The 23,116-nt window shown below is 50.5% G+C and overlaps 5 protein-coding genes across 5 annotated transcripts; 2 read left to right on the top strand and 3 right to left on the bottom strand.

Annotated features, from left to right (window-relative positions):
* Positions 1 to 651: 651 nt before the first annotated feature.
* Positions 652 to 3,206, bottom strand: VFPPC_03574 (transcriptional activator xlnR; the record flags this gene model as incomplete). The annotated part of the gene is made up of 2 exons (XM_018283064.2): positions 652 to 795; positions 858 to 3,206. 2 exons carry the CDS (start codon positions 3,204 to 3,206, stop codon positions 652 to 654), a joined length of 2,493 nt encoding a protein of 830 aa, XP_018147782.2.
* Positions 3,207 to 4,503: 1,297 nt separating this feature from the next.
* VFPPC_15671 (hypothetical protein) lies at positions 4,504 to 4,818 on the top strand (the record flags this gene model as incomplete). Its single annotated transcript, XM_018293424.1, has 1 exon — positions 4,504 to 4,818. The coding sequence occupies one exon, from the start codon at positions 4,504 to 4,506 to the stop codon at positions 4,816 to 4,818; it is 315 nt and encodes a 104-aa protein (XP_018147781.1).
* A 7,486-nt stretch (positions 4,819 to 12,304) lies between these two features.
* VFPPC_03573 (nitrogen assimilation transcription factor nirA) lies at positions 12,305 to 15,117 on the bottom strand (the record flags this gene model as incomplete). Its single annotated transcript, XM_018283063.1, has 2 exons — positions 12,305 to 13,370; positions 13,490 to 15,117. 2 exons carry the CDS (start codon positions 15,115 to 15,117, stop codon positions 12,305 to 12,307), a joined length of 2,694 nt encoding a protein of 897 aa, XP_018147780.1.
* Positions 15,118 to 18,971: 3,854 nt separating this feature from the next.
* On the top strand, positions 18,972 to 19,334 carry VFPPC_17489 (hypothetical protein; the record flags this gene model as incomplete). Its single annotated transcript, XM_022429192.1, has 1 exon — positions 18,972 to 19,334. The coding sequence occupies one exon, from the start codon at positions 18,972 to 18,974 to the stop codon at positions 19,332 to 19,334; it is 363 nt and encodes a 120-aa protein (XP_022285781.1).
* A 1,640-nt stretch (positions 19,335 to 20,974) lies between these two features.
* On the bottom strand, positions 20,975 to 22,727 carry VFPPC_03572 (30S ribosomal subunit S4; the record flags this gene model as incomplete). The annotated part of the gene is made up of 3 exons (XM_018283062.1): positions 20,975 to 21,991; positions 22,050 to 22,583; positions 22,689 to 22,727. The coding sequence occupies 3 exons, from the start codon at positions 22,725 to 22,727 to the stop codon at positions 20,975 to 20,977; spliced, it is 1,590 nt and encodes a 529-aa protein (XP_018147779.1).
* Positions 22,728 to 23,116: the final 389 nt, after the last annotated feature.

Here is a 23,116-nt window from a genome sequence, read left to right as displayed (position 1 = left end):
GCACGCCACATCTAATCTGAGCGGAATCTGAGACTAGGATAATTATCCCCGAGCTTGTGCTATTGTTTGTACCTGGTTGTATTGTTTCCTTGGCTTGGTCTGCGGCTCAGTCAGCTCTTAGTACGCGGTGATGCTTCGTCCCATTGGCAGAACATGCTTGGGCTTATTCACTGTCTTCTCAGTTTTGAGGTAGAGGAACGGATGGAGATGATCTTTTCCTATCTGGGTGGCAAGTTGTTGACAGGGACGTGTTGATCCCTGCAATGGAGAATCTTCAATGGAGAAATTTGGATCGAAGGGATGCGTGCTACGCTGCAGTCGTTGTTTGTATTTGCTTGACGATTGCTTGAACTTGAGAACTGAAACAACTATCCTGATGAAGGAAAAGCAAGCTGAGAGTCTTTGATTTCGAAATAATCACTGGGTGCACGAAAAAATGACAACCGTGAAGTTGCTTCCTAACGCACAACCCCAGGATGCTGTATTTTAAACTCCCTACTCGCAAAACTTGCAGAACCAACTCAAATTCACACCGTATTCCACAATTCACTTTCAAAAACGCGTATTCAGAAATCACTGACAAAAACTCCCAATATACTCGCTTGTATTCGCTGAGCCCAAAAACACAAAACACATAACCCCAAATCCATATCATAGCGCCAACCCAGTTCCATCTCCTGTCCATCGGTATAGCCCTAGTAATTCTCGTCGTCGTTGTAGCTGGTCGCCTAGATCCTCGGGGACGCGTCCTCGAACGAGTGCCAAGGCACCTCGCATCACTTTACTAAATTTCCGCTGTTCCGCGCCTCAAATTAGCACCTTCATCACATTATGCTAGATCGGACTGCATTATTTACCTGGTATTCTGTACTCAGCGTCACAACACACGCTTCATGTGCCCGGACGATAGTCTCGCACGCCCGTACCACGTTTGGTGAAGCCTCCACCTGCAGCTTGTCTGCTATGAGGAGCAGCAAAAACGAGCCCTGGAGGAGATAGACCCCAAAGAAGAATGGCATGAATTCCAGGCCCGGATCGTACTCTAAAATCTGATTGATGGCCTCTGCTGCGGCTACAGCGTGTCCAGAGGCCGTCACAAAATCTGAGGATGAGATCCACAGGTCCTCGTCGTCTAGGAGGCTCACGGGATCCCACTTTCCCTCAAGGAGGATGTGTAGGACGTGCATTACATGTGTTCCGTAGGCGAGGACGGTTCGAGTTTGCACTTCTGCTTCTGTTACGCGGCTGGAGGCTGTTGTGTGGACGGAGTGCGCGGATGGGCTGCTATTTGATTCGAGAGCTCGCTGTGCTTCGTTGTGGTTTTCGTGCATGCTGGTTTCGTCCTTGTGGCCATCGGAGTTTTGGGCTGACGAGTTGCGTGATTCGAATCGTTTGAGACTTTCCTCGTAAGCCTCAAGGTGTCGCCGCACTTCGGAAACTTGGTTGCTCCATTCTCGAGAGGCTCTAAAGGCGGAACCGAATCGTGGATGGTTTCGGGCGTGGTGTAAATCGACAATTTCGCCGAGAATGGTCATCAACGGGAGAAAGTAGCCAAATATGCTGAATCCTCTGCATTCAAACTGTGGCCCGCAAGAGCCCTCGTCGTTCTCGGGGAGCATTCCGAGCATAGTCGAGTCGGCTGGATAGTTTTTAAAGTCTCCACTCTGCCAGGCTGCATCGTCTAGCGGTTGTTTGAGTCCCTCGCATTCTACGTCGAGAAGAAACAAAGGTCTGTTGTAACAGAGGGCCAGATGTCGATCCACGGTGTACACGAGCCACCAGATTCGCCGTCTTTCTTCCCTCTCTTCTTCGGTGACAAAGCCAGGGCTGTTTCGGAGTTTGTCATGCTCGTCTAGTCCCTCTGTTTCCATCTCGCCTTGTTCGAAAGTTGATCGTGGCTCGGAAGGGGGCAGCTCTCGACCGAGCTTTAACTCTCGTGCCATGGACCAGGCCACATTCCACCACCGCAGACTGGCTCCTTTGTACTCACTGGCAGATACCACTGTTGCCAAATGGATATACGTCACAAGGTCGTCGAGTTGGCCCGAGGCTCCAAAGGCACCGGATTCACCACTTAGCGCGGCATCTATGCTGATAGACCCAGGTAGTGCCACCCCAAGGCCGCCAAGAGCAACGGCTCCGACCGTTTGATTCGCATTCGAAGAGGCTTCAACTGACGAACTGTGGATTAACGGTTTTAATAACCCAACAGTCAACTCCAGCAATTTCTGGCAGATCTTGCCCCTGGCGGACGGCACGCTGGTGAGCAGAGAAGCCTCGCTTGTTTGAGCTGCTACCCACAGCATACTTGCTAGTAACGCAGGCTGACATTTTCGCGGTTTTGTAGGATGAAAAAAAGCTCGCTTTCGAAATACCGACCCGAGAACATACGGAGACATGGGGTGCATAACTGCCGAAGAGGACGACGCGAAGTACATATCCAGCAAGTCACACGCCAATGGTATCGGAATAATGTTGGCAATGTGAGGAAGAAGGGGCTCTAAAACCGGATATCGCAACGCAGACTGTCCGTAGTTGGCGTGCTGCATCTGTGTTTGAAATTGTCCGGGTGGCGAAGATATTGGCATGGCCCATCCTGGTGATGTTGCCGTTGCGAGTCCTGGATAGGCTCCAAGGGGACTATTGCTAAGTCGAAACCCAGCCGAGTTGTTGAAATCAGTCGGGCTTTGCCCCAACATACCAAACGACATGTCCGAATAGCCATGAATGTTGTTCTGGTGAGGATGGTTGTACGCTTGATTACTGGCCATCAGGTCATCGCTTCCAAGACTCTGCCGATCATAACTAGTCGAGAGCCCTCCGTATCCGCTGATGCTCATCGAACGACTACCGCTTATGCTCTCCGGAGGAATTTGAATTGGTGGCGGCATGTGAGACTGGTCAGAAAGCTCACCAAACTGTCCAGGAGTTGCCGCCGGTTGTCCGTGATGAAATTCCGGATCAATGCCACTGTTGCCGGCCAGGTGACTCTCATGGACGGTAGCCAAACCACTGCTGGACATGGAGTTGCTCCTCGTGTTTTCCACAAGACCATCTGCTCTGTCGTCTGTGGCCGGAGAATTACTGGATTCTTTCCCGTCAGATATATCACCGTTTTGATTTGGATTTCCAGCAGCCGCCTGTGCAGCCGCTCTCTCGGCCAGGTCTTTTCTTGACGCTTTGCCACGCTTCTTCTTCTCACGCATATACTCGCAGCCAAGGCCGAATTCTGCGCATTCGACCAGTTAATGAACAAAGGAACATCATAGAATATATCAAAAACACGGCCCTTAGCCGAAAATAAGGAGAAACCTACCAATACAGTGTGCGCACGGATGCTTGCCGTCACATTTCGTTCGTAGTTGATTACACTGATCGCACGCTCGGCTGATTCTCCGTCGCACTGGCCCTGTTGTTCCGGAAGCCTTTCCCGTCGGTCCTTGGGGTTGCGCTCGTTGTTTGTGATGGCCCTGTCGATCGAGATGTCCCAGCCCCCGAGGGTTGGAGTTGCCTACATGGTGTTGAAGCTGGTGCATGCCATAATGTGATCCATGGCTAAATGAGTCAAAAGGATTGCTGTGTCCATGATGGCCGTGGTGAGGCTGGGATAGATGATTATGGAGAGCCGAGGTTGATGAGTTGTTGTACGGGGAGTACCGGTGCAACGGATTAGACAACATGTCTGGTCCTTGGCTTGTTGTTAGATTTTTTTATTCCGTTTGATGAATACTTCGGATCCTTCTGGTAGAGCAGATGGAAAAGAGAGAGGTTCTAAAGGGGGAAATGCGGCTATCGATGCCAAAAGGTATGTCGTCTGGTGACGAGTCAAGGGTGTTTACTTGCTTTGGGGGTGCCGTGGATTCATGAGCTGCTGATTGATGGCCTGAGCATCCGGCGGAGATTCTTAGGTGGCCTCTCTCAAACTTCCAAGCAGTTGAAGATTTCTTATTGTGTTTTGCAAGACTTCCAACTCTGGTATGATCCTCACGTCGACTACTCAAAGGCAACAACAACAGAACGCCCACAAATTTTGAGCCTCTGCTGGGGAGCTTTTGACCAGACGACCCTTGCTGACTCCAACAGTAAATCAACAACAACAAAAAAGAGGCGGTACCAGGTTTCGAGTCCTTGCTGGCTACCAGTTGCCGCGAATGTGAACCGGCGGGCGGGCCCGATGAAGTTGATCCACAGAGTAGCAAACGACGACACCTTCTTTTTCGCGGGATGAAGATGGTTTTCAAAGAAGAGCCTCTAAACAGGACGATGACTTGTCAGGTCTACATAGAATTAAAAGAGGAGAACTCTGGCACTCTCTTCTGCTAACGAGATATTATTCCGCTTCTCTGGCTACGGGGAACAACAAAACCCGACGGGGGGGAGCAAAGAGACTGGGGGTTGATCTCAAGTCCAGACACTACTTTCTCCTCATCTTCCATCTCATGCTTCCACCTACACCAAAAAACACCAAACTGTGTGCTAACTCCGTACACCAAGAGAGCTATTATGGGACTGACTGACACGGGCAAGCCAGTGGCCGATGTGGAGGCGTCTGGCGCTCACTGGCAGGTGAGGGTTTGTCGATGCCTCCAAACCACATACAAGAAAACGGCGGTAACTGAATCCACTGGGGCGACAGTGTCCGCAGTGTCCATGTCAGTGGTGCGGATGAGGCCTTGCTTGCGTGATGCCCTTGTCACCAAGTTCGACGCCACAGGAAAACGACTGGTGGAGTTACATGCATTGGGGGTTCGAACGACCCACGCGTCCGATGCTCGCCCTGGACTGACGGTGTTGCTGTTGTTGGATGGCTGTGGATAGTTATGCTGACTGACTGATCGATGGCTGCGTGGACGCGCGGGAACATAAAATGTCGCGGAACTATGCCCGAAGATGCCCGGGCTCCAATATCATCAAAAGCTACCAGGTCTTCAACGTGGTCCCCCCTTCTTGGGACATCCCCCGTCTTGCCAATGCAACAAACAGCGTGCCCATGCATGGAGCCTGGCACCTGGTGATCTTCAGACGATAGAATGTTTGAAGAATGATATCTAGCTCGGCGGTGTCACGGCCAAAAGGTTCGCGGAGGGGAGCACAGCATCTCGCGGAGCCGCGGGAGGTTCACCTTTGTCGGCCTTATACCGGCGTTCTGCATGTTTTGGGCGACCCCGACCCCGGACTAGAGACCTTCATCAAGAAGTGCCATGCGCGGCATCCCCACCCTACCTCTCCATCAGACAGAGAGCGACCCCATCGTGTTCCAATTGTGGTGGACTCTTTGCCGGCATTGGTAGACACTACGTCTGACCTATTTGGCAGATGGAAAAAACGGGGTGCACCACCGTTTTGGCAAGTTGGCATGGCAAGCAGACTGGACCCCTTGTCCTCTTAGCTCGGTGCAGCGCCACGGTAAATGCGCTGCTTGGTGGTGGTGCGGGTGGTCACAAATGCGACCACTGCACCTGTTCGAAATGAGCCAAGCCACGGGTGAAAGTGGAGGACAGCGAGCAATCGCCGGAATAGTTGTTTTCTAGCTTCATATGCGGAGCATGTTGAGAAGTTTCTCCTTCATTCACAGCTTCCTCTGTCAGCTGTGGCGCTGCTTCGTGGCAACATGCCTCCCTCGCTCGCCTTTTGTCATCTTTGAGGATGATTGCTCTTCGGCAAGCCGAACACAGCAACCGAAGCGGAGAGGTCGAGGAATGTCAGGGGCTGATGTGACGTAGGAAACAGCGATGGCCAGAACAAACGCCGTTCGAGGATATCCATTTGCCAAACCGGCCGTGGGTGAGGAGGCCGACTCCCATGACGACGAAGGATCGGACCAAATTATGAGACGAAAGATGAAATGCCACGAGGAGGAGCTGGAAGTGACCCGAGGTCTTGGACCCCAGGCCAGGCCACCTTGCAACTTTTCCCTTGACAACTTGTCTGTTACCCCAACGCATCCCCGACGGTCCATTTTCAAAGAGATTGACAGACGAGACGAGCCAGGGGGAACCAACCTTGCCTCATTGCCATGGACCCATACCCATGCAGGCCGAAATGTAGGGCGCGCAATGCAAGCCGGAAACCCTGGCAAGGGGGTTGCAAAAATGATGCGTAGTTTTTGAAGTACCCTCAGATAGTAGGAACAGAGATCAGAAGACCCCAGCAGCAGTAGAATGTAAAATAAATAAATAAAGAAAAATGCTTAAACTGCAAGAGTTTAAACCTACCTATTATATAGTGTCCTCTATTAAATTTTGGCATTATTTGCGATAGTTATGGTCGATTCAATTTAATAGGTTAATTTGACTGTACCGTTGTAGGTGTGCGTGATATTGTGCAACCCTCGTGCTGGGATGGGAAGATGGCTGGATGTTGATGGGATGTGGACGAAGTGCAAGCATGAGCGACAAAGTGGATGGACTGTCGTCAGTGACGAATGCCAAAATGGCCAAGCGGGCGTCTCGTTGCTGCCAGATCATCTTTAGTGGCACGGTCCGTTCTCCAGAAGAGGTTCCTTCCTCCGAGTGCCCTGCTGGCCTGCAACATAGAACCTGCTCCTTCCATGGGTCTGGTCTGGAGAAGTTGCCATTCAGAGGCAATGAAGCACCAGTTGGGGGAAGGAGCCATGGACCAGTCCAGGGCAAGGCAGGGAAACCACAACCCAGGGCAGGCAGTTAAAGCAGCCACCCACCACTGCGGGCCACCAGTCGACCGCAGTCCACGATTGATATTGCATGAATGTCTCGATTGACATGCAACCTGGCAACCTGGCAACCTGGTCAGACTTTTTCAAGCCAACATTGCCCAATATCTTGCAGCACAAATGCAGACATTTCTGCAACCCAACGAACCACACACCGAAGCATCCATATCCCAATCCATGATGGCGCACATGGAGAACAATGGAGCATGGAGGCAGAAGCACAGGATCATGGTGGCACCTCAAATCCACTTTCCCCAACCCATGCCACGCGATTGTTGAGTGGCGCACTCCTCCCTTTGCTAATAAGCATCTGTCAGCATCATAGAGGAGCCGTTCGTATCTGTCTGGCCAACAAAAATCGAGGCTCATTTGCCCCGGGCCTGCTCAAGCCATGTCTCTGATTTTTACTGTTTCGGTGCCGTCTGGGTGCCCTGAATGGGGGAGTTGTCAACGGGGACGCCGTTCCAGATGAACGAGAAATTTGAACGAGGTTGACGTAAGTCTAAGACACTCATCATTCCCCTTTCCGTGTGGAACGACCAAGGTGCTTCGTTGTAACCGTGCTTGCTGACAATGTCAGGACTAGCGCAGACGGAAAGCGGAATTCTTTGCCTAAACCTTCATGGACACGAATCAGGACCGTCTGTCATCACAAGGCGTAAACCTGTCCCAAACATCTGGTCGAAATAAGCTGATTCCGGTCGACCGGCTCGAATGAATGAATCGCCATTCCCCCACTTGCCGTCCGATGCGGAGAACCACCAAGGTCCGCTCACCTGAGCAGGCATCTCAAGCTGCTCCGTGCAACCACTAACGCGGCACTTGAGCAGAGTAAGCTCCCAAGTCAGAAGAGCTGAGGCTGTAGTGCCGTGCCGGGACTTGGAGCTGTCTGGTATCAAGGGAAAAAACGGTTGATGGACTCCAACGTCGCCCGCACTATGCGCAGTTATGCGGTGCACGGCCCGCTGCCCCGAGTTGATGCCATATCCTTCTAACTCCAGCAGTTCTGGTGTGTTGATTGAAGCTGTGGTCCACACATCATGGTTAATTGCGTCGCCATGTGGGAGATCTTCCAGCCAGGATAAAGGTCCAAAAACCCGTTTGCGATCCCCCGGAAGCCCATCTGTGGATATTATTCTCCTGTGTCCAAGAACGAGGCTTGCATTCGGCCAGATCCGTGATACAACATGCATTTTTTTGCGGGTGACTTGCTCATCTTTGTCTTGTCCACGGCGGCACTTCGCACCTTCGGCCCGCATCTCCAGTCCCATTATCATGGCGCCGCCACCAGCTCGTCCCTGAGCCTGGGGGAACACTTTTGTGAAAAGTCCCTGGTTGTGCTCTCAATTCGACTCTTTCATCTGACACCTCGGACACTGCATGTGAAGTTTCCGCGACCTGACATGCCCATTGCTTCTATCCTTGCCCGTCACAGTTCCTCCACAAAATTGTCTCCTCATTGCTCCATATCTTGGACCCCGACTATCGCATGCCACGTGGCGGAGCCGCTCCAGTACGGGCATTCATTCCGGAACCTTAAAAACACCAAACTTGGTAATCGATTCCATTGGATCGAGTGGACAAGTTTCCATACCTCACCCCAACGCTTCCTACAATAGACTAGAGAGAGTATGACGGTAAGAATGGTGTAGCTGCAGCTCCCTCAGGAGTCTCAGGGAATACTTTCTTGAGGCACTGATGACCCATTTCAACCGGCCAGAGAGACTGTAGTGATATGTGGCATATTTTCAAGGCATCGTGGTCACCTCAATCCTCTCTGCCAGCTTTTTTATCTGCTTTAGAAAATTGGTAGAGATATCCTCTAATTTCCAATGAGAGATATGGGCAGCAGATGTCTTTGGCTGTGACAGACTGCGGTGAGCTGGGCAAAGGGACCGTCGGATTGCAACTCTATTCACGAGCTCATAAGGATCGGAAATCGGAGGCATTGGCACAAGTTGCGTTTGCTCAAACGTCTCACATGCTTGAGTCGATATGTGCTCTGACATTGTATGGCTTTCGATAATCACCAGACAACCCCGACGCCGTCAATGAATGCGGCAATAGGGCCGAGGATCACACATATTCCTAAAGAATGATAACTCTTTTGGTAAATCATCGCACCTAGAGTAACCGAAGCAGCGGTGATTTCGACCGATCAGGTTGACGAGCGTCAGCATCGGGGCCCGAAAACCTGGTGGCTAGTATGATACTTGCCATGCACCAACAGAAATCTGCGTTGCCTCGTCAACACCACGGCAGACGATCCTATACAAGGCAACTTCAATGGGGAGAAAACAGTCCACGTAACGAGGCAGGAGTTAGAGGCTGTTGGAAATGCGGTTGAGACGGAGTTACCCTATGCTTCCGCAACGATATTCAAACCAAATCGCGCAACACCTCTCAACACCAAAAGTTGCTCTGGGGCGCCAGGATGAGGATATGTGCTAGGGCAACTTAGCTTGTTTTCGAATTTTGTTGTTTTGCTGTTCAAAGGGAAAATCTCACACTTGGAAGATATATTGACACTGCAGTTGCCACTATGGCATCGCTTATTGGAGTGATCTAGCCGAACTTGAGCTTCACAGCTACCCTGCTAAATACTGCGCCGAAAGTCATAAACGTTTTCTCTCGCTCAAACGGACTCTTTCTATATCTCAGACCTACGATTAAACGTGGTCGTATTACCGAGAATGTCAATCTGTTCAGATTGTACACACATCCAAAACCAGCGGCTTCGTTATTTGAATCACACAAACGGCCACCATCGAAAGGCGAACTGTGGTAGACCTGTATTATTCATCTATACGCAAACTTGCAGTCTTCTTCCTGGCGTTATTAGCCTACACTGATTAACGTCTCCATATAGTGTCGGATATTGTGCTTACCGCAAGCCAGATACACCAAGTTCAACTCGCAGTTTTGCCTCACTCCTCGAACTTCTCTTAGGAAACTTCAACAACCGCGCAGTACATAAAACCTGGGAAGACTTACCTCCCGTTCTCATGAAGCGTATAATTGACTAGTTAAGATGCATCTGGTTCATGCTTCCTTCAACCGGACCATGCGCGAGGCTCGAGAAGGTTTCAGTCCACAACCTACATAGACGGACCGTGTCGTTTGTATCCTACCCACATGAAGTCTCAGTTAATGGCTTTGCGCCGCTCGAACGTAAGGACTAAGGGGGCAATGACGACTTTCATCGCTTGCACTGCAGCAAGCACGTACCAAACAGGCTCATCTTCCAGCCTCCGGATGGCCTACATGGACTGGCATCCGCGTGAAGTCACGTTTCACAGTCTGAAATTCTGCGTAAGTGTATGGCTGAGGTAAAAGCTGATCAGGATTGCAGTTCCGTAATCAATTGGCGTTATATACCGGCGCTGTACCCTGCTTCATACTCAATTTTGTGACCTTCGCTTCATCACAATAATCCTCGTCTTCGCAGGAGCGTGAAAGTGGCAACATGGTCCCTGTTGTGCTTACACAGCATCCTCCATATTGGCTTTTGCAATCGTTTTGGGCTTCTTTCCCTCCAGGGACAGCTTAGAATGACAACTACATGCTTAGCCTACCAGCATTCTCCGTTACTGGTTCACACGTCTGCGTCACACCACAAAAGATCCTTTTTGTCAACATAATCACTCACCGACAACTAGTCTATTCGCATCCTCGGGATCAAAGTCGACCGAGTGAATGAGGCAGTCGACCCTGGTGTTGGTAAAGGGCAGCAATCTAACTGTCAGTGGGCTCCGCACTCTTTGCTACTCCCACGGTGTCCTGGCATCACGCTGTAACATCGTGTCAACAAAAGTACTGTTCAGAGTGTCACTCAGTTTGACGATGTCCAACCGTAGCGGAGTGTGGGGAAATGGAGCATCCCCGGCAGTTGAAAATGGCGAAAGAACGGAAATAAAATGCTCTTCCCGACAGCGTGGATGGCCCGCAAGCGGCCATCATGGTGTGTTGACATCGTCCCATTTTGGTTACCTACCATTTTGCAGACAGGTGAGTCTAAGCTGGCGTATGCAGCTAATATCACCAGTTAGCCGGCAAGCCTTTCTTTGTCGTAACAGCGCCAGCGTCCTTGCCAAATCACAAAGGCAGCCAGCCATATACTACTATTGCGTTATGCGGGCCGCGTCAGCTTTTTCTGTCGAATGATCCATGTAATTGGAACTATTCAGCTCATGGGCGGCCGAGTTTCCCATTGTACGAACAAGTACCTGTCTGTCCTCGTCGCTTTTAGCATTAGAGCACGGATGAGAGCAACTAGCCGGGACAAGATTCACACAAGGCTCTTACCGAAAGCTAGCTATTGATACCAGTCATTGGCAGAGAGATTGGTTGATTAACTTGACTAATATTCGAGACCTTTCTTCTTAAGGAGATGACATTTAGAGACATTCAGCAGCATCCCGGGGCCACAGCGAGGGTTCATAGCAAATCTAGACTCTTTCAGCCAAGGCAAGTTCACATTGCTTTGCGAAACACGAAGCATTGCGATATCCTCCCAAATTCAGGTCATCATCTACCAACCACATCCAAGGTAGTATTGTGCAGTCACGCAATATTTTCCAAGCCCTTTCCCCACACCTGGATTACCGTTACGGTAATACAGCGATGTATGTACGTTGTGTGATACTCGTCCGCCTTCACCAACTACCTAATCGGGAAGGCCAAAAGATCGCCAGCCTCGAGCACAATACCTGATTCGCCTCCTACCACATCCACGTGTACGACACGAAGATAAAAATAAAGCGGAAAGGGACCACGCTTCCTTCTTCAGGCATTGCAGCGCCCCTCTTTGGCTGGCTTGCACCAAAGTGGCGAGGGCTGATCTTGTAATCTATCTCTAATACAAGGTTATTTCCAGGAATAGATTGTCCGGCAGTTTGAGGCTATTCGTGTTTGGGAAGGTTGTCTCACTACCCCCTTGGGACAGGACCGGCAAGACACATCTGATTTCTCAACCTTGATGACCATACATCGATGTCACGGAAGTAACTAATAGCCAGTCAGAAAGAGCATGCCCAGCATTGGAAAACGAGACTGCATTCAAATCTATCTTCTACCTTCCATGAATGCCATCATATTGCATGATCCGTCAAATCGTTTTGGCCAAGGTACCGGTACTTTGGCCCTGCCGCCTTCTCTTTTCGGGTAATGCCAACAAAAGATCTCCCACGCCGTCACATAATAGCCTCCCGTGTTCAGCTTGTCCTCTTGGAGAGCCCGAGAACAGACTAACTCCCCGCTGCTTTGCCACCCATCATCGTAGCATCTTGCGAATTCCAGACCCGATCCAGCCAAGTAGTATTAAAAGATCTTCTAAAAATTTTCAACCAAGAAAAAACGTCCATCTTGTAAGGACATGGACGACAAAGACACCAGGTATCGATAAGCATGTTAAATATTTGCGCCTTGGAGAGCAGCCTTTTCCGCCCTCCACACATGTAGAAAAATACGCCGTAACAACAGGACAATCCAACCAAGATAGACTGCTACTTCATTGAATTCATCATCACGCTCGAGACGTTGCCGGGGCCGGCCCTCAGTAACTCTCGCCTTAAGCTCGCCAGGTGTCATTTAGTCAGAGGTTTACGTAACTTTTCAGTCCAAACCAGGGAGCCAGCCGCTGCCATTCAACGACGCATTGAGGCCTTCAAACGCGAGCTGCCCCTGGTCTTCCTGGCACCCGCCGGAAGGTTGATTGAAGCTGTTATTTCGGTTGTGGCCGAACATGAAAACTCCGTTTGATGGAGCTCCACCCATCCCCCAACCTTCAAAGTTGTGTTGCCACCTTGCTCCATCATTGAGCATCCAGTCCTGGCCATTAGGAGGCAGATTTTCTGCTTGTCTAGGCATCCGTCGAGGCGCAGCTTGGCTGTGATCTTGCGGCACCGACGCTCGATGGTTGATTGGGAAGAATGGTGGCTCGTAGCCTGGTGCTGGTACACTAGCTGAGTTGCCAACCCACCTTCCAATTCCATTTGTTTGAACGTTGAAATCCAGAGGCATCGCATCGATGCGTACACCGTGTTCTTGATGAGACAGGCGCGCTTCGTCGACCATGTGAGATGATTGCATCAAAGAGATTCGATCATCGATAGACCCGGGTCCAAGACCTTCGATTATTTGTGCCTGTGCGAACTGTCCCATTGGACTATATTCCCCTGAGGATTTTGACAATGTGTCGTCCGCTCCCACACCCGCACCTGTTGTACTGTGACTGGAGGTTGGAGAGGGCACGTCTGAAGTACTGTAGTATCCGTATTTCTCGTCAGTTCGCTTTAGAATGAAAGCAGCGTCTTCTGGTAGTTCGCAGCCCCATTTTCTAGCAAGCACACTGAGTATGCTTAATGTGCGACGAGCACAGAGCCAGTCGTCAGCTATCTCTTCCAGGTGCTTCACACCGTGAATTACATCTCGCCGAGCACTTTTCTCCGGAAGATTGAGCAAGTGAATGGTGCATGCGCTGTGAACCATATACACTGCAATGTTGCATATTTGTCGTAAGCCAAATAGCTTCTTATAGAGCCTCATTAGTTTTGAGATTGCCCCAGCATTGGCTGTACATATTCGTCGCGGCGAAACATGGGCTGGGAGTGGCGATGCTGCTGGAGTATACTTCAGGAATGGGCGAAAGAGGTGGATATACTGTAGATGGAAGAACATGCTGAGAGGGAAATAAAACGTTAGCCCCCTGCCGCACAAGTTGACTACCAAGGAATAATCGGCCGCCAAGGCAATTTTTGAAAAGGGGACTGAATGCAAGGGGACGAGGGTAAGACCTACTGCATAAGGATCACATTAGGAAGCTGGCCGTCGTTTGGCTCAAACTCTTTGGGCAGGGCTTTTCTCCACTGTTCCAACCGCTGATGTATCTCGCTCAGCTTCTTCAGTTCAGCAGACTTACCACGGGGTCGCTTTATGTGGTTGGGGTGGTAAAAGAAGACCATTAGGTCACTGCTGATCTCACAGAGGCTAACGAGCTGCAAAGCCGCTGATCGTGTTCTCGCCGGCTGTTCAAAAGATTCATCAAGGCCCTTATCCGACAAAGGGGACCACATGGACGAGTCTTCTTCACTAGCAACATCGAACTTTGAGACGTTGCAGGTCGTTTTGAGAAGCTGGGGCAGCCTGCCCATGTAATTGGACCAGCACTTGTCAAACACAAAACAGCCCCAGTAAGTAATTTTCCTGGCGTCAATCTCTTCCTCAGACATATGCTCTCTGTCAGCGCCAGTGACTTCGAGGTTCAGGCCGATATCCTGAGCCATGCGAAAGCTCATTCCACTGTATACCCATCCCTTGGCTTCGCGGCCACAGCCAGCCTCTCTTACAGACATCAGCGCCAGCGCTTGGACTGTGACGAGGCGAGGCTTAGCAAACTCGTCATTTTCCAGGATGAGACGCTTCGCCTCGGCAAAAAAATGGTCGCCCTTGGTTCTGACATCGCCTGGGCTGCCGTACGCTCCAGAAACGTCGGTGAAGTGGCACCCCAGTGCCAGGATGGCGTTGACCAAAAGTGGCGAACAGTACGCTGTAGAATTCTGGTGAGCCACGTTTGCTTGACCTTTTATGAAGTCTTTAAAAAAGAGCTTCTTTGGCAGGGTAGTGAAGTATGTATAGTGATAATTGAAGTACATGTTGATCAAGTGCGTGATGAGATTGGTGTCATTGGTGACTCGCGTCCATGAAGCCACCGGGTCGTCGTTGGTGGGTTGCTCTTCGGCTTGAGGATAAGCGTCGCTAGCATCTTTTTGGGAGTCCCCAAGATATATCAAGTGAGATGTGCCACCAATAAAGCGTACGGATCCATTCTCGAACCTGAGCTCTCCCATTTTTCGAGCGAGTTCGTTTTCGCCTTTGACAGCCAAAAAGTCAACGTAGTCATCATCCATTTCTTCAGGCGTAGCGACTCCGCTGTCCTCGTCTTGGTTGATGATGGATTGGGCAACGGAGTCTAAGTTATCGCAGGAACGAATCTTGTTGACGACCGAGGTGACATCATCTTCCGAGGCATTGAGAATGGCTTCGACAAGGACTTGCAGGGTCGCACTACGTGCTTTCATGCTGTCGGCCTTCTCCCGGTAGACACCTTTCCGACGGTGGTCTGAGTTTGGGTCGTAAATACATTCAGTGCCATAGACACTGGCACAAGCAGCGCAGCTAGGTAAGGCGCCGTCACATTTGGACTTGCGTTTGCGGCACGCAACGCATGCTGTGCTGATGCATCGTCGTTTTTGACTTGACGAGTCGGCTCGTCGGCGTGCCTTCTTCTTGGCAGCAGCAACGAAGGTGGTATTAGTGCTGGTGTTACTGCTCGTTCCCATCACGACATGAGCCGATCCATCCGAGGACGCATTAACCACGTCTTGTTGTCCAGAGTGGACATAGGTTCGGTTTGTGCTCCCGGCCATGGTTACAAAATCCACTGCGGCGGCTTGGTACAGAGATCCCGGCCTTGCACAGCCGTCCGAAGTCCTAGGGCCGCAGGCGGGATCTTGACAATGATGAAGCGAGAGGGAGTCTGGGAGAGAAGGGGGAAAAGAGAGACAGGAAGGCAGGCAGGCAGGCAGAATGAGTTGGAGCAATGAATCAGTGAGTGAAGGGACAAGAGGTCGTCAAATGGCCCACACAAAGTCTGGGTCCAGGCGCAGGTAAGGATGAGCGATGCTGCATCAGATGCTCCGACAGCAGCAAAGACCTGGCGTTTCCGCCAAACTATGACGGGCCGTCTTGTCTGAGTAGGCAGAGAGGTTGGACAGCAGGTAGACAGCAGCAAGCAGTAGAGATGTGCCAAATCAGCGACAACAGCACCAGATCGAGACGAAACAAAGATTCCTGGCAGCCTGTGTTGGACTGGATTGGGTGTGACGAGGTGACTGGAGGGATACGGGCGCTATTGTCTGCTCATAATGCCGAAGTGTGCAAGATAGCAATTTTGTCAAGCGTGGCTTGAGCCCCTTGTCAGCGATAAACCGGGGAAGATGGGAACTGTGGCCCTTCCGTATGGAGTATGGCTGGCGTTGATGCTGGTGCTGGTGCTGATAAGGACTCGGGAGCAAATCCAAAATCTTTTGGCTTTGTGTTGGGTCGAGTCTTGCCTTGCAGACAGGAATGATGGCAAGTGAGCAGTGAGCACCGGGTTGAGCAGATCCGTCCCAAAGTGGAGCGTAGACAAAGTGGCTTAGCTGAAGATATTTGAGTGCCTGGGGATTGTTGGTTTGGTGTCGCTGTACCGGTATGGGCAGAAAGACAAGTTGTTGATTGACACAATGGAGAGGCGAAATGAGGTCAAGGCAGCATGAGATAATAGCACTGCCAAGAGAGATGAGGACAACGGAAAGGTCTCAGACGAGCCGATGAGGGCCGATAATCAATAAGCGAAACGAGGTGAAGTACAAGAAGAACCAAGTAAGTTCGATGGAGTCGCAAGAGGCTTTTTATGAACAAATGGTCGGCTTGATTGAATTAGTCGCCATCGCCTGGAGGTCTGCGGTCTGGTCTGGTGTCGATGTCTGATCTGGCATGTCCAAACCCGAGGTAACTTAAAATGTCTGGTTGCTTTAAAATGCTCACCTCACCAATTAGAGATGCGTCCGGGACGGAACATTGAGGTCTGGCACCAGACCATGACTTATTGAGCAATTGCACAAGGTCAAGGTCAAGGTACATGTACATGTACCAGGTACAAAGAAGATCCCCACGATTTGACGTCAAAATCCAAAAGCTCTCAGTGCCTGCCAAGTGCACAGGTACCCTTGCTCATGGAGGTTGGCAAGTTTGGTTGGTTGCGACTCTTGAGTCAAATTGCAAGAGTGGGCGGGAAGGTGCAGTCCAACTCAAGTGCCCAACTTGGCAGGACCCAATCGCCAGACACCCAAACACCACCCACTTCACACCTTGGCCATCACGGGCAGGCACGAACGGTACGCCTTTCAAAAGCCCCAAATGGCAGGCTTGATCCGACCAGCTGGGTGAATTGAACGCTAAAACGTTGTATGGACGTACCGTGACTTCCATCGATTGTCAAATCTCCTTTCACCATGGCCTATCACAATCCCAAGTCACGATATTCTCCTTGGCTGGCGCGATCCAAAGGCCCGTCAACGTGACTCCGTATCCTTCTCATAGTCTCACACTTTGGTTCCATCAAGAGGCAAGATATCTGATACTATCCGAAACTAGCAAGTGCGCCGCCGCCACCTCTCACTTGCTTTTCCAGAATCTCTGCATTGATCACCACAGCTCGCGGTTGTTCCTGTCGGCATTCAGGTCCGAACCCTTAATACCCTCTACCTGTAGTATTGACTAGCAAGACTTGCTTTGACGCAGACAGGTTGTGCCCTTTAACCTCTTCTTGCAAATCGGTTGGTCAACAGCATGCCAGTTGTCTCGTTAGTATGGTGGCAAGAACTAACTCATCAGGCGAGAGTGTACGTGCGACTAAACAAACCCGTCTTGCCCCTCGGCACTGAACAGGTGTGCATCTAGATGCTCATCTGCCTCGAACATTCTCTTCCAATGGACATAGAGCAAACCGGGCTTCATCCCAAGATGGAGCGCTTCCTATGCCATCGAGGCTATCAGAATCACACCTCTCCCTCCAACTTGGAGAAAAAGAATGACAGATGGCCTAAACCCGGGTTTGAAAGATATTTGAAATCAACGCCATTTCTAAAAATTCTCTTTCGCCTGCACATGGCTTTCGGTCGAGATCAAAATGGATGCCAATGAAGTTGGTGGTGATGCATCAAAGGTAAGCCGCGAGAACTTTTGTCACTTAGCGTTACAGCTCAGACTAACCTAACTGCCCTCAGTACCGGCTTAATGAAGCGGTCTGTATCACGTTTGGAGTCATTGGGATATGCTTGGGCCACCAAATCGAGGCCGTCTGTCCCTGCATATGCTAACTGGACAGGGGAAAGGCAGCCACAGTCGGCGACTTCCAAGTGGACGTATATCGAAACGCATCGCCTCATTCCACCTGGCTCCAACTTGTACTTCCATCATCGTCGCTTCTGAATGTTTTGAGTAGAAGGCTTTGTTGTAGCACTTACACTGGCGACGCACTGAGCTACTGAGCTGATGTATGCCGCTCTGCAGTCCGCTCATTCACAAAACAGAGTGACCCGCATGGTGGTTTTCACATCAATCTCGCTGCGGGTAATTACAACGCCAATGACTTTCCCAGGCCTGACTCGTACTTCACGAATCTGACAAAGCTCTCTGATACCTATGCTAGCCGACATTTGGTCTTCTCGAGGTGTCAGTTCCAAGCGCCAAGGCCTCCTATAACCAATTAGCACCAAAGCACCGGTATGCTTTCAACCATTGAAGAGCCTCTCACGAAGGTGGTGCCTAAGTTAGAATAAACGAGCTCTCGCCCTGGGAGATCGTCCGGCAAGTTTCAATTGACCAATTGGCCTGCTTGCGTGTTCTGAATGACCCCAAAGCCAAGATGAGTGCAGGCGGAAATATGGAGCCAGAAACAAAACTATTACGTGGGCGAGGAGATGCATATTCCCAAACACCCTCGACAACCCATGCCAAGCTTCTGGTACTCTCCGCGTGGCCTAACATACACACCGGCTCTAGCTGCTTCTAAATAAATCCCGGCACTACAACCCAACCCATCGGGAAGAGGCCGTCAGAACGAAACATTGCCACCAGTCTGGCACTACCAAACCCGCGTACACCGAGATCAGTCAGCATTGGGCTACCGCTTGGTTTGAATGATGTTCTTGTACGCCAAATTTGTCCATGAGGCTGTTAAACACGTCGATTCATTTGACCCAAGTGTCCTCCCAGTTAAGGTAGGTGGTAGTTGAAGTGTGGCTTGTCATTGGGATTTGGGAACTGTTCCAGGCTGATCAACTGACGAAATGCTTTGTTTCTTGATTATGGCCGAGAACTTGAAGCGAATCTCGTTCTTCAACCAACCGAATTTTATCTTAGGAAGGCAACGGTGACACCACATCTTGCTCACCAAACAATGTTATTCTCTGACTAAGTCTCTCGACTAGGCACTACGAAGAGCCAAAAACCAAATACGAAGCACGTTGGTGGCTCCCAGACTGTTTCAACCTCCATTCGGTGTTGTGAGTCAGCTATCAGTAAGAAGAAATATCAAACAGGGGCAAGCCCCATATCAGCAGCTACCAATGCTATGTCAAGGTTCATTTGATTATCGGCCTACACTCTTCTCCTTTGCTTCACGGTCTGTGTGAGCCGTCGAAGACGTTAAAGACTCAACATTCCGTACACATTCATGCCTCGACTGCGAAGACAAAAGACTGTTGGAGGCCGTCTTATTCCGACTTATGGTCTAATTGGCGGTGCAACCTTGGCAGTAAACGCAACGTATGGTCACAGTTTGTCTCGGGTTGCTTCCTGGCGAAGCTTCAGAAGCACTGAATGGACCAAGCTCATTAGTTATGAGCCATGGCATCGAGATTCTGTTATTCTTGGACTATTGTGGTCGTCCAGCCTTGTCCAACTCTCAGATGCCAATCCCTTTGAACTCAGGACTCAGGACTCCGAACTACCGGGCAAGCGTGGATATCACATAATGCTGACGATTGGCACTAACTTCGCACCAATCTTTCCAAAGGCCGCAAGCTTTTCAGTCTAGTCCCGCTCTCCGCTCTCCGCATCAATGGTGATGTGGCAGTGGCGGCGCAATTGTCACAAGCAAAACGGGGCTATGGGTCCCGATCACTTCCTGACATCTCATTGTGTCTTTCCATGGCCGATTGGATCCGTTTTGCAATTGGGTTGGCAAGCATGTCAAGAGAACAAAACGATACCCTCGGTTGCGAGCCCCGCCTCAATGACGGGATTAATAGGAGAGGAAGTAGTAAGCAATTGCCAACCCCCAAGCCTTATACTAGGCTTAGAGGTTAGTCCTGCCCTATTTGTTTGACAAGCTTGAGTAAATGCATCCCGGTGATGATCCCGGTGGCGTTATATCTGCCCCTCCACGACTTCAACAACAACATTTCATGAAATGAGCCTAGCGGATTCACTGACGCTGCGCCGTTCCGCAACGACTTCAGATGAGACTATACTAAAATTTCCATGCAAGGATTATGTAGCCTGCATATGACCTGCAAACTACCTTTCCGCCCCGAGGCCTCTGGATCCCGGCTAGAATCTCACACCCGCAACTGCATCCATCCTCCACCCTTCATCCTGTAGCAGAGCCTCAGAGAACACCGTTAGTGATCAAGTCACGTCAATACTGTAACGGCCATTCGGCAAAGAAGCTGTCAATTGATATTGATTTCGTTTTGTGTTTATTCATCACGTCCCCTCACATGTGGCTGGCTGTACACGTGTGGACTCTGCCGCCGAATGTCGGAGGTTTTGGTTTTATCCTTACGAGACGTCGTTTTGTGGGCTGTATACATTGGTGTAGTCTTATTGAGTTTGTTAGATGATTGCGTTGGCAACGCTAGTGGCGTGACTTGTTCATGCGGCTCGAGGATGTTACCGTTCCGACGTGAGGGCACTCTGTGTGAGAATCGTCAGGATACTGTAGAGGGAGACGAAACGTAACATGCTGATTATCTGTCTGTGCTTGAAATTGGTATCACTGGCGTTGTTTTCCAGTATCTAAAGACACAATGTTGGTGCAGGCTGTGAGTCTAACAACTTTCAGATGGAGATGTGAATATGACGCACATTGAATGTTGTTCCTCGCAAGTCATGTCTGGAACACCAGTCACTAACACCAGCCTATGTACACGCTGGGCATTTCAATGACGATTAGAGACTTGCGTCCAAGTATCGCTTCTTTTACTTGTCGACCAGTTTATGTCGGCCCGACATTTTGCATTGGGACATTCTGCATTCTTTGTTACACTTTGAAACAATTCATATCAGAACTCAATATGTAGTTTGTAGATGGAACTGTAGCTGCACCTTCAGTCATCACAGGGAGGACACAAACCCCCATAATGAAAATGAGATCTCATTTCAGTGAAATTGGCATATTCTAATACAGTTTTTCAGTGACGTAGTATACATGCTCGGTCCAGAGCCCTTCTCTTGCCATGGAGTTTCCGCCTCCCTCTATTCCCCTAGCGAATCTGGAGTTGACAACACACAATTCGTGGTCTAACACCCCCATCAGCCATCTTAGTGTACAACTACGCAATGCCGATCCCTTCAGTTCGACCCGCCCATCCGGCACTCCTCCTTCTGCATGTCTAGGATGATCGGAATCTTATCCGTGCGCAAAAGATGTTGAAACATTCATACACCGCATGTTTAACCACGCTCGAGGTACCAGTTGTGTGTCAACTGGCTCGTGAGATAGCTGAACGGGGTAGGAACCTCAGCCATGCCCTTTCTAGCCACAGGGTGGCGGAGGTAGACGGCGGCGCAAATGTTGGGATTGACTTCGAGATAGCGGGGGATGAAGGCGAACGCTGACATGAAGGGTCGTGGTTGCCAGGGCGTAGCATATGGTTTGGTGTCGTCAACGGGATTCTCTTCGTCGTACCGTAGGAGCCTGGCGAGCTTGTTCATCTCTTCGCGGGTGAGCTGGGACTCGCCCATGATGCGGACAGCCTTTTCCTTTTGCTCTTCTGTCAGACCGTCGAGACCCTTGTCAATCTGGCGCTGGCGGTTGTGTGCTGATTTTTGGCCTTCTGCTTCGGCAGCGGGCGCCGTCTCAGCCGCTGCATCGGTTGGTACAGGGGCGATGGTGAGCTTTTCGAAGCTTTCGCGCATGAGCTCGTGGCTCTTCATTTGCAGCTGCAGCTCTTCGATGAGTTCCTGTATGTCGAGGGCGCTGTCTTCGGGGTGCGAGAGGAATCGCTTGGCATCGGCTCGGAATAGACGTAGTTGCTTCTTTTCCTTGGCTGAAAGGTCTTTGGTGCTGTTCTTTAGGATCTTCTTGACGTCTTTGAGGAGGAACTTGAGAGCCCGGTTGTTGAGCTTCCAGGTCTCCTCGGGTGTGAGAGACTCGAGTCCTGGGCCAGATGCCTCTGCACCCTCTGACTGCTGCTCTTCACTTGTCTCCTCTGCTGAAGCGGTTTCGGCCTCGGGCTTGTCTCCTTCACCTGCAGTCCCAGCTGACGTAGCATCTGTTGAAGCATTTGCGGCGGCTTTGTTAATCGCCGTCTGATAGAATGCATCTGACTTCTTCTTTCTTGATTCAAGGTTCTCTCCTAGTCTCTTGTCTTTTTGGGTAACCTTTTGCTGTCCCGTGCCGTACATGACCTTTTCGATGTCTACTTGAAACATGTCGCCGGGGTTTAACTGGTACGATGGGTGGACCATCTGGCCAAATTGTTAGAGACTGCTCACCAAGAGAGTGGAATTTCAGAAAATCGCATACCTTCTTGCCATTGACCTTGACCGCTCCGTGAATGACGAATTGGCGAGCCTGGCGCACACTGCTTGCGAACAGCGCCCTGAAAACAGCAGTATCCAACCGTCGCTCCAACGGCGCAAATGTCATTTGCATGTACGGCGTCATCTTTGTGAACTGATCGGACAGCATTTTATTGACATCGCCAAATGGAGCGGGTCTCCGCCTCAACTTCTCTTGTCCGCTCAGCTTTGGGACTTTGGAGTAAGACTCGGCAGTGACTTTGGAAGTGGTGAGGCCGGATCCGCGACCGCCGGCTTGTTCAGAGCCATCGTGAGCGGCTAGATATTGTGGTGGAAGATCGACGGCTGAAAGGAGTCGGCGAGAGAAAAGGCGCACCCATTTCTTCTCGGGTATGTGTTCGCCGTGGTAGGCTCTGGTTTTCGCCTTGGCTGCCCACTTCTGTTGGAAGAAGGTTGGTGTGCCTCGAATTTGGGGCTCGCGACCGACGTTTCGGTACAAGTTATACAGATTGAATTTGTTCCATGACTGGCGCAATTTCTAGACAGTAAAGAGTTCCGTTAGCCAAGTTTGATAGGGCTTGGGGGGCCAAACATGGTGGTGTAATGGGTGGAAAGGGTCGCAATTGCATCAGAAAATCCTTACCGGCCGACTGAGACTATAAAACCTGTAGGGCTTACGCATCTTGAACAATGCAGCCCTGCTGGTGGTGGCTATCGAGCAGGGTTGATGTCGTCGTGTGAGCTTCAGGAGCAAGTCTGGATGGTTGTCCAATTTTTTGGCGTAGCTCAAATGCTTCCGACGGATTTTCCCGTCCGAGTGCAGACCTTTGTCAGCTGTGTGCAGCTGGCAGGGATTGGCAGGGATTGGCAGGGATTGGCTATGGGTGGACGTCAAAAGTGGGGCCACTAAACGCGTCCCACTGACCTTCAACGCGTTCAACTTATACCCAGAAAAGGACACACCAAGAAAGAGGGCATTTACACAATTGGTTCACTTTGATTATTGAAGATTCCGTCAATGTGAAGCATTACTTTCCTGTCCGCCTGGCAGCTAATTATTGCTACTCACTG

The sequence above is a fragment of the Pochonia chlamydosporia genome, chromosome 2, assembly GCF_001653235.2.
Source record: "Pochonia chlamydosporia 170 chromosome 2, whole genome shotgun sequence".
NCBI lineage: Eukaryota > Fungi > Ascomycota > Sordariomycetes > Hypocreales > Clavicipitaceae > Pochonia > Pochonia chlamydosporia.
This window is presented reverse-complemented; position numbering and strand designations above follow the sequence as displayed.